The sequence below is a fragment of the Micromesistius poutassou genome, assembly GCF_964030765.1.
Source record: "Micromesistius poutassou genome assembly, chromosome: 4".
NCBI lineage: Eukaryota > Metazoa > Chordata > Actinopteri > Gadiformes > Gadidae > Micromesistius > Micromesistius poutassou.
The window spans coordinates 10,285,806-10,302,787 of record NC_140274.1 but is presented as its reverse complement, the minus strand read 5'-3'; the positions used below and the strand labels follow the sequence as shown (position 1 = coordinate 10,302,787).

The following is a 16,982-nucleotide window of genomic DNA, read 5'->3' as shown; positions in this document are numbered from 1 at the left end:
GAAGGTACATCTGTGAGCTGTGTGTGTGTGTGTGTGTGTGTGTGTGTGTGTGTGTGTGTGTGGATATGGGCAGCTGCAAGGGTCACTTAACAGTCAGTCAGAACAGGACACATGAGGCCATTTATCCCAGAGGGAGTCTGGACACTAAATATTTGATAGGGCTGCACAAGCGGATGTCCTGTTTATCTGCTCTGGTGTCACACATGGATAGGATCAACCCAATTTCATAACAACACAACGTTCACAAGGCCAACCAATTATGACAACCTGTGTTTTCTGTTTTTATGAAAACGCCACACGAGTATTTTACTCACGTCTGCCCTGCAGCATCCTATACATACACACACACACACACACACACACACACATGTGTAAGTATTTCAGATGGAGCTGCATTGGTTATGCCATAGGCTGCGCCATCTCTAGTTTATGCATTTGTGTGTGTGTGTGTGTGTGAGAGAGAGAGAGAGAGAGAGAGAGAGAGAGAGAGAGAGAGAGAGAGAGAGAGAGAGAGAGTGTGTGTGTGTGTGTGTGTGTGTGTGTGTGTGTGTGTGTGTGTGTGTGTGTGTATGTGTGTGGTGTGAGTGTGTGTCCATTCGTGTGTGTGTTTGGCTGAGTCATGTAGCAACCTGATAAGATCCTTAGCCTTCTCAATTCCCTCTAATTCTCTGCTTTTCTTCATCTCTTTTGTGTCTCTTTTCTGTGCTTCCTTTTCTTCTCTCCCCTACAACCGTCACCTTCACTTTGGGTTGATCATTTTTTAAATAATTTATTATCGAAGACAATACAAAAATATAACAAAAATATAAATCAGCAGTTCTAAAAAAAACATAATACATATTACACATATCTTTGTCAATGTGGCTTCAAAATCTTTAGTCTTATACGGCTCAATGAATCTCAGCTGTCACTAAGGATTCCATGGGATTATTCATAGCCATTGGGCTAGTTAGTACAATCCCCTTTGTGGACGAATGTCACAAGATGTTACACATCCTGGTGGTTTCTGGGAAGTGTAGTTTGGGGGGCAGAGAATCCTCTGGAAGCTTAGGGATGCCATCCAGTACCTGTAGCTTTGGCAAACAGGAGAAGACACTAGCAGAGGGAAAAAGAGAGAGAGGGAGAGGGCAAGGGAGAGGTAGAGAGAGATGAAGACAGTGTTTATTTTTAACCAAGAATGAATAATTTATTATTGTCAAAAGTCTAAAGCCAGTACATCATGCACCATCAAATTTAAGAACCGATTATATTCTTCCCTCTCTCCCTCCACCATTTCCTTCCTCACCGTGCGCGATAGTCCTGAGCGAAGGTCACCGGGTTGCGGCTGAGGGTCAGCGAGTGCAGTGGGGCGGCCCCCAGAGCGGCCCCCAGCCCCCCCAGGGAGCTGATGGCGTTGTCGGACAGGCAGAGGTGCTCCAGGGCCGGGAGCTTTGGCAGCTGTCGCCGCAGACACACCAGGTGGTTGCGTTGCAGGTTGAGGACTCTGCACCTGGTTCCCAGGGGGGAGAGCAAGCGATAGTTACTGTCCTGGCCACGAGTGTGGGAACAATTGGAAATATGAGAAAGGGAAGGAGGCCATAAAGACAAGTGATCCAACACAAGAGCCGTTTCTCAATACCAAGTACGCGGACTACGTTCTCGCGGACTTGGAAGTACGTACTTGGCAAGTCCGGACTTTCAAGTACAGACTTCAGAGAACGCGAGTACGCACCTGCAATTGGAACAGCAGCGGACTCGATGATGCATTCTGGGATATTTAACGGTCCCAAGTCCACACGAGTCACCTCCGATGCATCCTCGGTAGAACGGCCTCATCGAGAACACTTCCGGGTTTTACAACAGTACTCGCGTTCTCGCGTACTTGGAATTGGAACAGTGCTTGGGCTACCACTGATGACGTTTACCGAGAACGCAAGTACGCGAGTACGCACGAGAACGCGAATTGAGAAACGGCCAAGGTTTCACCGCGTTACTTTAATGAGCGGTTTGATCTGGAACATGGCTGTTGTAGTGAAGCATGATGGATGTTACAGTTACCATTGGGGGTTTAAACTGCTCATTAATGGGATGTGTGTTGAATGAGGAGCATTATGGTATATAAGGGACTGTGTATTAGGGTTGTACAATGCTTTTTTCTTTCCAGAGGGTCACTCTTTGTAGCAGCTCATCTCCCGTTAACCATACACCTTCCATGATATACTGTAGCAGATTGGTAAATATTGTTTAACGTGATGTGTACTGAGTGGGAGTACTATGGTATTAAAGACTATGCAATGTTTATTAACGTGGGAAGAAAGCTGTGATGTGCGCTTCTCAAATATGTCAAGCGGAAAAGTAGCTTCACATGCATCATTGGGGTTTGGTGGGGACTGGGGAGGCGTGGTGCATCGTGGGTGCTGAGTCGTCTACCTTGGCAGGCAGACAGAACTCAGGTCGGTGAGGGAGTTGTCCACCAGTTGCAGCTTCTCCACGCGGATGAGGCGGCGGAGGATCCGAAAGAAGTTGTCCCGCTGGAATGGATCTCCGAGGTCCTGGTAGGACAGATTCAGCTCCTGGGAGGAGAGAGTATGAACGCAAGATGGATTGTCTTTTGAGTCTGTTGAGAATCATCACTCTTTGCTGTCTTCGACGGTCTTCTATCGATCTCTCAGTGCTTCACTCTCTAGAAAGAATTTTTATAACACACACACACACACACACACACACACACACACACACACACACACACACACAAATATCAATGACTCACCAGACAGTTTTCCCAGTTTTCTTGAAGCCTCTCCTCCCATCTCTGCCCCTCCAGCTCCTCTGTCCTCCTCCTCCAACGCTCCTGGAGAACATCACCCTCTTCTCGGATTAACAGTTCCTCCTCTGGCGGTCCTGTTTGATGTCATCATCATCATCATCATCATCATCATCATCATCATCACTCATAAGTAATAATATCTATTAAGCGGTTGTGCTTTTCCAAACAGATGCTGTGCTGAAAACGATAGTGTCCTTAATACTAAAGGATTTGAAAGTCTTGTAAGCACACTGCACTACAAAACGGTGGTGTAAAGGAAACGTGTATTTTTTTTCACAGACTGAAATGTGCTCGTTTCTCTGGAGCACCACAGGACTCACCTTCTCTCACCCGTGGGCAAGTCAGCTGGTTTCCTCTGACATCACTCTGCTCCAGGCGATGCCAAGACACAAAGCGAAACCGGCTGGATGGCAGCTAGTGGAGGCAGGAGGATGAAGAGTAGTAGAAAGAAAGGTTTTGAGCTGGAAAGGGGATGCTGTAGCAATAACAGCAGCAAACATACTGATAGCTTCCAGCATCACAGCTAGCCAAATATCTGTATTTCCCTCCAACTTTTGTCTCTCGTCCTTTCATTGATCATCCTGCAGTTCCGGTTCACAGATGTTTCGTTTCCTGTCTTGGTGTCTGTGTGGTGCACTGTGGGGGTGAGTTGGACCAGATATCTCCCGTACTCTTCTCTTAATTATCTGCTTGACCTCAGCACACTCGTCCCTCACTCTTTTCTCTTGCTCCTCATTTGTGGCGTGTGTAACCCTAGCTCTCTCTCCCTATGTTACACTAGCCACTAGCAACAGCCCAACTACCACTGACCCCTTGCTGCTGCTGGTCAGTGACCCCATGAGCATAACACCAAGCGAACACCAATAATGAGAGAGGCTGGCAAATACGTTGATGATTATAAAGACGGAGAGAGAAAATATTATTTATTTCCTTATTTAATACGTGCATATTTTTCATGCATAGAGAGAGCCATATTCATATGTACATACATACATAGAATCAGCCTTTGTAGGTACGGTTTATATACATATGAAACAAAATTCATTGAATAATTCTACTAATGGATGAACAGGGAGATGAAGGGAGGAGATTTGGACCAAGAGGTTATGAGGGAAAGACTGGGTTATGTTAGGTTATGTTAGGTTTAGTCTAACAAAGGAGACTAGACTACGGCAGACAAGCTCAGATGTGGGGGAACAGTGATTCTTTTTCATTTTCATCGTAGTGAGCCAGCAGTAAACTGAATATAGTGTCTATAAAGGTCTCAATTCAACACTGTGATGACTGGCCACTGTAGCAATACATTTATTAAAATCCACGAAAGATTCATCGAAAGATTCACTCCTGCAAATAATTTCCCTTCCTAGATTATCTCTGCGAGGAAACAGGGAACAGGGAACAAGGCGTGACTCCGCCCCTCACAGCTGTTTGTCTCTGGCCCAGAGTCTGTACCTTGGAGACCATCCTAATTACTTGACCCCACATTCTGCTTCACTACATGGATCAGTCTGGACCTCAAACCACCCACATCGATTTCCAGAAAAGACAATGTAATCGGCTCAATCAGTAGTTGGTGATGTAACAGGCCAATCAGATGGTGATGGCGGGATGAGGAAGAGGAGGAGAAGGGGACAGAGACATATGAGGGTGGTATCACAGCTTGGCAGAGTACGTAAAGAGCCATGTGGAGGATGCAAAATTAAAGGACGAAGTAAGAATAAGGTAGAGTGTTTCATCTCGAAATACTAGGTCAATGTGAGGCTGTGTTAGTATTTTAGGAGCGGGGATGTGTGTGCACATATATGGTTCTGTGTGTGTGTGTGTGTGTGTGTCTGTGTGTGTGTGTGTGGAACACTCACAGGTGTACTAACGACTCCAGAGTCAGGACTGTGCTCCACAGATGGCGGGGTGTGCTTAACGCTGAGATCGGAGTACTGGGAGGAGTGGGACTTAGGAAAACTGCCACTGCTAGTATTCACACCTGAGGAACTGAGAGAGAGAGAGAGAGAGAGAGAGACAGAGAGTGAGAGGTTAGAGTTACAATGAACCAGCAGGCGACTTTGACTAAGGGCTCGTTGCCATAACAGCAAACAGACACCTGTGAAAGGTACTACTGAACTAATGTAGGTTATTTGCTCTCACAGTACTGTCATTTCACCTGCCCGGACTGCTTCTGTATACGCTGGTGTGGTTCAAAAGCATTGGATGATGTAACTCCTATTTAAGTATTACATTCGCCGATGACTCACTTTTCAATTTCTCTCGATTTTCCCGCTTTGCTTATGGCTGTTGTAACGCAGGCGAGGCGATACTAACTTATTCATGGCGGCCGGCGTTAGCAGCTTACCTTTCTGACATGTCCCAATGCTCTGGTGAATTCTCTTGGCTCCTTTCAGTACATACTCCAAGACTGGTCTAGCTCTCCAGCTGACCTGTTACCCATGGAGCCTCCCGCTCTGGTTAATATCCCCTCATCAGACGGTGCTGCTGTCCTGCTCAGCACCCATGGGAGACTGACACCGCCGTGCTGGCGTGCGTGTGCGTATGAGAGATAGGGAGAGCGAGCGAGAGAGAGGGTGGAACGCCAAGGGTCACCTGGGCCAGGTGCTGCTGGTTGCCCGGCAACACGGTGATTAGGCGTGTCGTCAGGACCACGTCGTGAGGGGCATGAGAGAGACTTCCATTAGGATAAAGCCACTGCTTTCTGGGCCGTGTTTGGTACTTTCAGTCCGAGCCTCTACTGAGAAACTATATCCACATATTTAATATTATATTAAACATATACCAAAGGAAGAATCACAGCATTAAGCAACACATTCAAGTATTCAATATAGACTAGGAGGAAAAAAAACTGGAGGAAATTACTGGAATTTAGTTTAACTGTAAAATTGCTCTGAATAGCTATATTATGAATATGTTGTAATTAGCAAGAAAACAATTGTTCTGACTTATTCATTGTTATGAATACACCTATTATAGGCCTATATATTATTTATTATATGTTAATGTCAAATGTTTTATTCTTATTGCATCAATAATTTGTTAATTGAATAGACTTCGAGGCATTCATCATCTAATATATCATTCATGAATTACCATTCATCACATTCAAGTTCCAACATGCTGGTCCCATTTGCTCTTGGCTACACCATTTCCTGGCCCTGAAGGCAGTGATACGAGCTGTCTATTGACGTGTGAGTGAAGGCAACAATCCTGCCTCTGAGGGAACAAAAGTTTCAGTTGGGAAGCAATCACTAGTATAAGGCACTATACACATTCACCTGTAATTATATGATCTACATGTTCGGTCCAAATCTAGCTGCACTAAAGTGAATAAATGTTACACTTAGGGTTTAGTTCAATTTTTGGGATCAAATTCTTTACAAGTAAGCATACAAATAGAGGGAATCGCAAAGAGAAAAAGGACAGAGATATATGTTTTATTACTGGAACACATTCATGTTTTCATGAAGTAAAAGACTACAACTGGTGTCACCGTTACTTCCTGTGCTGTATGTACATCCAAAGAAATGGCATTGCGTTTTCCATCGTGACCATATATGAACCAGTCTCTATGGCAACCTGTGTCAGATACGCAGGCCCCTCTGCTCACCTGTGTGATGGCCAGCCACGAGCTAACTCAACAACTGGGATGCGGTAAGGCATGTTATTTCATCAGCAGGTTAGCAATGGGCCCACTGCTTACAAAAGAGAATAACTAGAACACTGAGAACATATATAAATATATATGTTGATATACTAAGATTCATTGTACCAAGGACGAAATGTTTGAGGATACTTCTTTAATGCTCTTTGTTGCAATAAATATTATGGTATGGTATACTTGTAACACGAAAGCCAAATGTACAGGAATATAATCATAGCGTGGAGCACGTGTTGGTTGGAGCGCTTGTGTTCAAAGTGCCCACACAGAGAAGAAGAGAGAAAAGTCGTGTGGGTGTGTGTGTGTGTGTGTGTATGTGAAGAACAGAAATAGAAAAGAGTGTTATGTGTGTCAAAGTGAAAGGGGCTGTGCGTGGATTACATATCACGCTCTCTCTCAATACAGTGTTCGATATGCTACACGTATTATAGTACAAACCGTCCTATTCCTTCCCCCCAGAATATGTACATCTTTTCCATTCCTGTATCCAAGGTTTTAAAGCTTCCAGTATCAAAACACAATCACATTATATGTCAATTATATCTCAATATATATAATATATATGTATATATATTTATAACATTCAGGTCGTATATTCTCATAAAGAGTATAAAAACACAGCTGATGATGGCATAAAAGGACAGGTAGCGCTTGTGTCGTCCGGATCTCATTGGCTGCCGGGTCAGGAGGGGGCGGGCCGTGAGGGATGACCTCACAGCCGGGTTAGAAGAAGTCCTGGTCGCTGGGGTTAATGACCTCAGGGGTCATCACCCTGCCCATGAAGAGGATGGACCCTGGCGATGGAGAGATGCCACAGTTAAACACAATGTTGATTTAACGTACCGGTGATGAATATGAGTTGGTCAACGCGTACCTGTCCTGCGATTTCTGATTACAAAGAAGAAGGGGTGATCGGCCATGACTTGTGGGTACAGCACCAGAGTCCGTGTCAAGGCGATCATTCCTATAGGAGGGATAGAGGGGGAAAGAAAGAAAGAACAAAAGAAAAAAATATTTGTTTTTGAGCTCTACTCCCTCAACAGCTTCCTGGTAATAGACAGAAGGGGGCAGTGTTTAGTGTGATTTCAACTGTGAGTGGGATGGAGAGGTAAGCCCACACAAAGTAATGTGATAACTGTAAACACATCCACACTGTGTGGTACGTATATTTGATTATGGGTGTAAAGCATATTGAATGTCATTATATTGTACAATTTCATAAAAGAGCCTTGCTCTAATAAAGAGTTGATGATGAAGCTGATCATGCTGATGATCATGCTGTTGCTGCTGATGATGATGATGATAATGATGATGATGATGGTGGTGATGATTTACCTGATCCTACAGCTCCCTCTGCCCCTTCCTCAGTCACTTCCAGGTAGGCCTTCTGCACTGCTTTCCCTATGAACAGGTCTTTACCATCTGTCCACACACAGAAACACATACCAACACACACATTGTAGCTGTTAATTTGCATGTAAAAGAAAATGTAATGGACCAATAAGTAATGCAAACTGCTTGTGTGCATTTGTGGACCAGATGTGAAATGTGGGTTGCAGAGTGTACACCACAGCCACAGGTTTATAGGAGTACAAAGCTTATGGGTCAATTATGGAAATTAACTTAACTGTATGCTAAACCAAAAGACACAGGCGGCATGCTAAAAATAAAACCAACACACGACAAACTTCCTTTGGCAGTTGTTTTAAACAAAGATCTACACATTTAGAGCCCCTTGTTTGGAATTGAATAAAAGCTCAAACCTCTTAGCCAGTCCACATGGAAAGCCACTGAGTCATCCAGTGTACAGCATCACATTTTCTGCAGTTACCCCCACCCCACAGAGCCTCACTCTGACACCTACACACCCACAGCTATTGACGTGGTGGTCCGGGCCCGCCGTGATGGATGAAGACCAAACAGTTTAAGACAGGCTGCGACTTTTCTCTCATTTCACAGCCCTTGATTGATGTGACCACTTGGAACAATTGATTGCCTTTTGAACAGAAAAATAAATTGCTGTTGTTTGCCTAGTGTTTATTCTTTATCGAGTTCCCCATTTCTGCTCAAGCAAAGCCGATCTCCGACATGACCTTGCATATAATGGGTAACGGCCTTTTCTCTCCATCCATTCAGGCCGTTTTCTATCAACAAGCGACGAGTAGTAACTAAGTTGACTTAAATTCACTTATTTTAAGATGGCATGGGTGACTCACGGTAGTTGACTGCTTCTTCTTAATTGATTGGCGCTTGAGGATGAAGGAGTGAGCATTGTATGTTTTTAGCGGTAAATGCTAGGCTACCGCTAAGATAGATAGTAGGTGGAAAATGTTGCCTCACTAAAAAAGGATACGTCACGACAACCCAAAAAAAAAGAAGCAATTTCTGACTCAAACTTCCTTTCCGAACTAAAATAAATAATTGGTTGTTGTTGTTTTTGTCTGTTTCGGCTAGCTGTCCTACAGTTAAGCATTCACCTGTCTGACCCTTAGATAGCTTAAATTTGTAAGACTGGGAGGTCAGCACCAGCCGAAGTATCTTCGACAAATGAATACACCTTCATACTTTGGCTCCCACATAATGTATTTATATATTGTAATTTATACAATGTATAAATACAATGTAAAAATATTTAATACATGTTTGTATGAGTATATTGGATGTTTATGCGTGTGTTTCTATTGTGCTCCGTTTCTTTCTCTTGTTGGATCTATTTTTACCCGACGGAGTGACAGATCTCACCTGCCCACACAGTGTAGGTACCTTGGTTACCGTGGTTACTTCTCATTTGTGAGACGTTCGGGAGTTCAACTCTGTCTTCCTCTACGACCCATTATATACGAGTATGTGGATGTGTGCATTTGTGGTCTGCACGCTTTACAACATACATGTGTGTGCGTGGCATCCGTAAGACGCTGTGCATGTGTGTGTGTTTCTGTGCATGTGTGTGTATGTTTCTGTGCATGTGTGTGTTTGTTTCTGTGCATGTGTGTGTGTTTCTGTGCATATGTGTGTTTCTGTGCTTGTGTGTGTTGGTTTCTGTGCATTAGTGTGTGTTTCTGTGCATGTATGTGTGTGTGTTTCTATGCATGGGTGTGTTTTTCTATGCATGTGGTGTGTTTCTGTGGATGTGTGTGTGTGTTTGTGTGCATGTGTGTGTGTTTGTGTGCATGTTTGTGTGTCTGTGTGTGTGTTTCTGTGCATGTATGTCTGTTTATGTAGTTGTCTCTGTGTGTTTTTGTCTATGTGTGTGTTTCTGTGCATGTGGTGTGTTTCTGTGCATTTGTGCGTGTTCCTGTGCTTATGTGTGTGTGTTTCTGTGCATATGTGTGTGTTTCTGTGCATATGTGTGTGTTTCTGTGCATGTGTGTGTGCCTCTGTGCATGTGTGTGTGTCTCTGTGCATGTGTGTGTGTTTCTGTGCATGTGTGTTTCTGTGCATATGTGTGTATTTCCGTACATGCCTTTGTCTCTGTGCATGTGTGGGTGTGTGTGTGTTTCTGTGCATATGTGTGTGTTTCTGTGCATGTGTGTGTGTGTGTGTGTGTGCGGTGGTGTGTGTACTGACCGGTCATGGCGGAGAGGTCGGCTTCCTTGGTGAATATGTTCTTGATCCCCAGCTCTTGCAATGGCTCCTTCAGGTCCATCTTCTGCTCCACCTTGAACCTGAAACCACAGGGCTATGCGGTCACACACTGGGACATCACAGGCCAAAGGTGAGCTCTGCTATGATGCTGCTTCATGTTTAACAGATCAATGGTCAGTGGATTGCTTGGGTACGAAAAAACATTTGCAACACAAATACACACAAACAGACACACGTAATCCTACAATAATAACGTGGGATGAACGATATTTGCATGCCTGACAAATGTTTATGTCAGGTGGTTTGTGTTTGTGAATATCTGTCTTGTGTGTGCATTGAGTGCATCTTGTCCCTCTCTCACCTGGGCAGGTATACCTCCACCTTCTGCCGCTTGACGTTGTTGGCCCACTCCTCCAGCAGGGCGGCTTTGATGATGGGCTCCAGGGAGGCCAGGGGCACCTCCTGCCTGGGGAGGACGATCATCATGGACATGTCCTCCCCCTCGTAGGGCATCTCCAGCACCTGGTACACTCCGCCCGCCTCCTGGGTGCCATCACTGAACTCGCCTAGAACACATCGGGGGAGACAGCAGGGTTAAAACAGGTGATATCTAGAACACAGATCGGGAGAGAGCAGGGTTAAAACAGGCGATATCTAGAACACAGATGGAGGAGCAGTCCCTTAAGCAGAGCTATCCCTGAGGTACTGTACTGGACGGTAGTTGGTATTCTGGGAAACAGCTGTATGTTACGCTGAGCCACAGTAGCAGCGTAGTGTGCTATCCGTCTTCCAAAGTTTCTACTCTGGACCACGAGCACACTTCAGAATAAGAATGCCAACACAGGCCCATCTTCAGGGACCTGTCCCTGTTCTGAAGCTCTTATGCACGCATACGTGCGCACGCACGCAAAGACACGCTTGCATGCACACATACACACACACACACACACACACACAGACACACATACCTGTATACACACACCAACGTGCACACCTACACAAACAAACACACATATTCAAACACACATGCAAATACACAAATGCAAAATTAAGAACACACTGAATTTCCCCTATGCAGAATGTGTGTTGAGCGGGATGTGTGTTTTGTGTGTGAGTGTGTGCGCATGTTGCACCAAAATCTTTCGAAGGCTAGAACTTTAGCAGCAGTGCAGTAGTAGGGGTGGGTGGGGGGGTTGATGTAACCGAGTTTGGCAGCGCATGGTAGAGAAAGCAACTGGATGTTAACCTCCACCCCCCCCAGAATCATTTTAGATGATAAGCCACTGAGTAGAAACATATGACTCTGTAGAAAGGAGACTCGTCTCACAAGCAGCAGGAGTCCAGGTAGAGAGCCGCAGTCATGTCTGACACACTGGAGAGAAAGGCTGGATTAGAATGTCGATAAATAACCTTCTAAACAAGGCCAGGGAATCAAGGCCCTCGCAGAGACGTTTAAATATAGAGCCATGAGCACCTCAGTTCTCAGCTCAAAGGAGAGCATATTGTGCTTGATATGCTTCTGTCCATGAATATATATGGTAAGGGTACCAACATGTAGAAATGCAGGATTGAAGAAGAGCATTCCAAAGGCATGGGGATAGCTTTGCTCTATTTCACTGTGAAACAACTTGTTCAAAATGGTTTCCTTTTCTTGTATTCATATAAAGATGCTTGACGAAGCTCTGACACAACCAATATTACTTGTGCTTGTAACCCGCCTACGCAGTGTGTCGTTACACCATTATTTTGGGCTCGGCATTAGACTAAATCCTTTTTTATGATGAGCATTCATAATGCTAAATTGTGTGGTAAAACTCTTAATAATTATAACAAACGAGGAAAACATGGATATCAATGTTGGTCCCTGATAAATAATCATCATCCCAAGAATGGGGAAAAAAAAACACAAATTATGCATGCAGAGACACATAAACACATTTTTGTAGCATTTTGCATTAGGAGGACCCATTGAAACAGAGAATAGGCCGGAAGCACAAGAGTGTTGCAAACACAGTGTGTGCAAACATTTGCAGCGTTTTGAGCCTTTTGTACCCGTAGCAGTCTGGGATTTCCACCTGACTACTGTTATTGCCAATTTCAACTGATTTATTAACCGAATATAGGACTTGATTTTGGAAGCATAGGGGCATTTGAGTGCAAGTAATTGTGTTGATAATAATAGTTGTTGGCCATCGTTTAGAAACTAATCATGAAGAGATTGGTCATTATCGGGAGAAATTGTTTCTGAAATTGAAATTTTCCTAGGTGACGGTATATTTACATTGATTTAGGATTTATCAATACCACAACTCTCTTGAGTCCTCTCAATATGGCGGAGTGTCACCAAAAATCTCCTATAATGCATACTGATGTACTGATTGTATTTTTTTGTATTCACTCCAGAATGATAACAACATGATTAGTAAGACTCATGTCAGCTACCTAACTAGCCAGCCTGCAAAACTCACTAAGACCTTGTATGTCTTCTATTTCATACTGGCCCTGACATAATCCACAAGCTGGCCCTCACAAACACTACACTCCAGTACATCTCTCAAAAAACGCATTGTGTCAAAAAGGGAAATCATGGTTGCTCTGCAGCAAACGATCGCAGGGTAATTGACAAATTGACTTTTGCGGGTGCGGTAAACGTTTCCTTAGTAACAGCGGATTGTAGTTAGTGTAGAGCATTGTAATGTTTTTCATAAAACTTTTCTTTAACTTGTGGCTTCTTCAGGATAATATACCATAATTTCCCAATCTTCTGGCTTAAGTAAGGTAAGTATACCTTGTATGGTTAAGACATGATGGCTAATAATCAAAACCTCTATGCAGAGTATGAATGGGATTCTCACCCCTGGAACCACACAGTTGCGCTCTTTTACTGTAAATAAAGTGTGTCACATGGTGTCCTCTAGTTTCCATTGTAGGGATGCTAAAGTTGACGTTGTACCGTAGGAGAAGTCTCCCTGCTGGTACATCATGAGGGTCTGGACCTCGGAGCCGTCGTCCCGGCTGAAGGAGAAGGTCCTGGTGTTCTCTGGTCTGAACTGGTTCTTCCAGGAGCCCCGGAAGTACACAGCGTTCACCAGGGTGAGCCGGGTCATGCTGCTGAAGTCCTCCGCCGACAGCAGCTTATGGATCTTACCTGAGGTTGAATCCAATAACATCACAATGTCAGAAAGTTACGCTTAATAGACCAGACTCCCACTGAGACGTCTCCTATAGGTTGCACACGCCACGGCCAACAAGGAAAACAATAATGGCAGATGAAAAAAATGCAATGCTGGACAGAAGGGATACATAGTTACCATGCCAAGATACAGTGTGCTTGGGGAGATTGTGTGCATTGCAGTGACCATCTTATCTGAGCATCCACATATATCGGACTCTTCCCCACTTCCTCCGATCAGGGTTTTGTTTATTCCCTCCCTCTCTCCCCCTCTCTCTGGCTCCCTCCCCCCCCTCTATCTCTGTCTCTACTCGTTCGTCTCCTGGACCATCTCTCTCTGTCTTACTTTCGGTGTGGTTCTCCACCCAGCTGTTGATCTGGTCGGCGACAGCTGCTGATTCGCTGAAGTCCACCGTGTCCACCTCAGCCCTGAAGTACTTCCTCATCAGATGCAGGAACTCAGGGTTGAAGGCCATGCCCTCCTGGAGGAACAGGCTGTTGGCCAATCGGACGATGTAGTGGCCATCGTCGTCTGACAAGGAGGCCGTCAAGTTGTGGAGCAGAGAGAACTCCTCGTCTGCAGCAAACGCACGTAAAACACAAAAACAACACATTGATCATTTTTCAAACTCTACAACTATTTTAGCAATGTTAGTTAGTGATTTAGTTAGCGCTCTGAGGCTCGCTTTGTGACTTTGTTATTCTTCACATCTTATGAACACAAATATGTACAAAATAAATCAGAAATAGCGACACATATATGGTGATTTGTAAATATAGCTTATGCCCTGGACAGAGTATGATTTTCCTTTCCTGGCGGTGGATATCAAAGGTCAGGTTCCATCACTCTCATTACTCTCGATAATCCCTCCCGGTACTCCTCCTCCGGTAATCCCTGTGCTGAGCTGATTGGGAGTGCACGGAGACAGATCCACAGTGCCTGGCAGGCCACCAGCGCCTCTCACCTGCTGGAAGCTGGCTGAAGCCCACCGCCTGGCGGATCTCCTCCAGCGAGGCCCCCCGGGCCCCCAGCTCCATCATGCCCAGTGCCACTGCCACGCTCAGCGGGGAGAAAATGATGTTTGAGTCACTGCCCCCCGTCGCCTGCAGCCGGTGGTACAGCCTGACCGAGAACTCTGCCGTGGCGTCTTCCGGAATGTCGGCCGCATGGCAACCGCAGCCCAGCAACAGGAGGAGGAGGAGAAGGGGGAAGGGAGGAGCGGACACACAGCCCGGGATGCACATGATGAGGGACGGACCAGAGAGAGCTGGAGGAGAGAGACGAAGAAGAAAGGCACAGAGAGAGATATGCAACTATGATCCATTATTATATTGTATTATTGTATTGTTGGCAGACAAAAGGAACATTTGTGTTCAAATTAATGCGAATAGAGGAAACTGTACTATACAGCTAGAGAAAAAAAAAGGGGAAGGACAGCGGGATGCAGAGAAAAATAATAATCAAATGTTTTAATAACATTTTATATTATGTATTCAAGATGTCAAGATATTGGTGTACATGCATGCAAACGAAAGTGGTAAATGGTCCTCATTTATATAGCACTTTTAACGAAAGCGATTTACAGTGAGGAGCCGGGAAACAAAGCACCAACCTTGCGGTTACCAGCCAACCCACTCTACCTCCTAAGCTAATGCCGCCCCCAGACCCGGTGCACAGTGCAGACACAGACAAACACACACACGACAGTTAAGTGTGATTCTTATCCACACGACTTTGAGTTTATAGGTGTGCACTGCAGTGGTGAGGAAATAATAGCAGTTGGAGAGAATGAGATGGAGAGTGTGCGAGAATAAGTGTGAGCGAGAGACAGATAAATAGCATGAGTGTGCGGTAACCACAGCAATATGGACTGGCGGCTGCAGTCCGGATTGCTGTTCAGAGCACATTCACTCAATAAACTCTATAAATATTTCATGACCATTAACCTCTTAGTTAAATCTGCCTCTTCCCTTCAGAATCTGCTTGGAGAGTGGATCTGTGCATGCGCATTTATGCCTGCTTCTATTGCCATTTGCATGTGGGTTTCTGTGGGATGTGTTGAATAGTGAGCATGTGTGTGTGTGTATGTGTGTATGTGTGTGTGCGTGTGTGTGTGTGTGTGTGTGTGTGTGTGTGTGTGTGTGTGTGTGTGTGTGTGTGTGTGTGTGTGTTTGTGTTTTTATGCTCATGTGCATGTACTTGCATGACTGTGTGTATAGGTTTGATGATTGCGTGTCTGCTTAGGTGTGGGTCTGCTTAGGTGTGTGTGTGTAAGTGTCTGTGTGCATACCAGAGTGCATGTGCAGTAAATGATTGAGTTCCCCAACATCTCACCCTCGCATCCCCCCGTTCCATTCCTCGTTCTGTCCTCCTTTCTAACACAGCTCCAACTCGCTCCATTTTTCATGGACTTCCATACCTCCAAAAGACATGGCCTGAATCAGGCATTTACGTCAACACTGCGCTACTTTGCATCTGTCGTTGCCAGGCAACGCTGTTTTCTGAGGAAATAATGAAACTTGCAGAGAAGCATGTGCTTCTCTGGGTAATGAAATATGTTTAGGGAGGCGAGAGAGCACGAGAGAGAGAATATAGACCACTATAAGAGCGGCCCCTGCAGGAGACAACAAGTCCATCGACTACTTGGTTATTAAATAACTACAAATTAAACACAATTTTTGACTGTGGTTTAGGAGAGAGCGAGATAGAGAGAGCGGGATATAAATAGAGGGAGAAGGAGAGATCATATGTTCTGTTGTCTACTAGTGACATGCCTTTTTTTCTATAAACATAGTAGCCCAGGACAGTGGAAGGTCCCCACTCTGAACTAGAATCTGCTAGCTCGCTACGTTACATTGAGGCTATAGGAGGCTACAGTAGTCATTGTACCTGAGTGTCAACAACGACATAGAGAGCAGAGAGCTGAACAAATACGTTCTTTTTGCCTGGACCTGCTGTGCACTGTCCTATTGAACAGCTCGGAGGCCTCTGACAAACCCATGAGGAGAGGGAGTAAAGCGGTTAACAACAACAATAATAAATTATGGGAATTATGACTTTAATGTAGTTCATATGTCAATATATATATATAGGGAATAGCCAAATAGCCAATCGCCAATCCAGTTACAACTTCAGCCTCTGTGAATGATCAAAATACAATTATACTATAATGTTCAACAATATATGACGATTGATATGACAAACTGATGGAACAAAATGTTAGTGTACATTATAGTTACAAAATTAGTGTACATTAGTGTACAGATTGTGTTATTCTTTATGAGTAAACTTATACAACTAATTCAATTACTGGTACACTTATAGTCAATTCAACAGCACCAGGTCAAGTTCTTAACAGTTAAGGCTTTCATCTGCTCTATGTCTTGTTATGATGCCGCCAGACATGCTGGGAAAGAAAGACAGAAGGAAATAAAGAAAGATAGATCAAAAGAACAACAGCAGCTGGCAGGGATGTAGAGGGAGGTACAATTCTCCATCTTGACCTTCTGAGCTGTGGGAGCTGAACCTTTCGAGAGGGGGACAACCCGTCTTATGAGAGGAAAGACCCAAACATGCCGCTGGGTCAGGTGTTTGTGTGGTAGGGACTGCGTGTGTGTGTGCCCTGGGGATTGAGTGTGTGTTTGTGTGTGTGTAGATAAGGCCGACATGGGTGGTTGACTATTACCTGTAAAGGGGACACCGTGATGACCTTTGGATGGATGGCATAGGGCCAGTAAGAGTATCCCACCCAGTG

The 16,982-nt window shown here is 44.7% G+C and overlaps 2 protein-coding genes across 2 annotated transcripts in view; both read right to left on the bottom strand.

Annotated features, from left to right (window-relative positions):
• Nucleotides 1-977: 977 nt before the first annotated feature.
• On the bottom strand, nt 978-5,164 carry LOC311341504 (uncharacterized protein; the record flags this gene model as incomplete). Its single annotated transcript, XM_084466338.1, has 7 exons — nt 978-1,095; nt 1,286-1,489; nt 2,410-2,552; nt 2,750-2,880; nt 3,127-3,220; nt 4,666-4,795; nt 5,154-5,164. 7 exons carry the CDS (start codon nt 5,162-5,164, stop codon nt 978-980), a joined length of 831 nt encoding a protein of 276 aa, XP_084322464.1.
• A 1,348-nt stretch (nt 5,165-6,512) lies between these two features.
• serpini1 (serpin peptidase inhibitor, clade I (neuroserpin), member 1) overlaps nt 6,513-16,982 on the bottom strand; it is a 16,678-nt gene continuing 6,208 nt past the window's right edge. Inside the window, exons 2-9 of the mRNA XM_084466687.1 lie at nt 14,193-14,495; nt 13,574-13,804; nt 13,009-13,203; nt 10,417-10,621; nt 10,038-10,135; nt 7,806-7,892; nt 7,345-7,434; nt 6,513-7,264 (exon numbers count right to left, since the gene is read on the bottom strand). Coding sequence (XP_084322813.1) covers nt 7,194-7,264; nt 7,345-7,434; nt 7,806-7,892; nt 10,038-10,135; nt 10,417-10,621; nt 13,009-13,203; nt 13,574-13,804; nt 14,193-14,472 — 1,257 coding nt within the window. The 5' untranslated portion in view covers nt 14,473-14,495 and the 3' untranslated portion in view covers nt 6,513-7,193. The remainder of the gene's footprint in view (nt 7,265-7,344; nt 7,435-7,805; nt 7,893-10,037; nt 10,136-10,416; nt 10,622-13,008; nt 13,204-13,573; nt 13,805-14,192; nt 14,496-16,982) is intronic.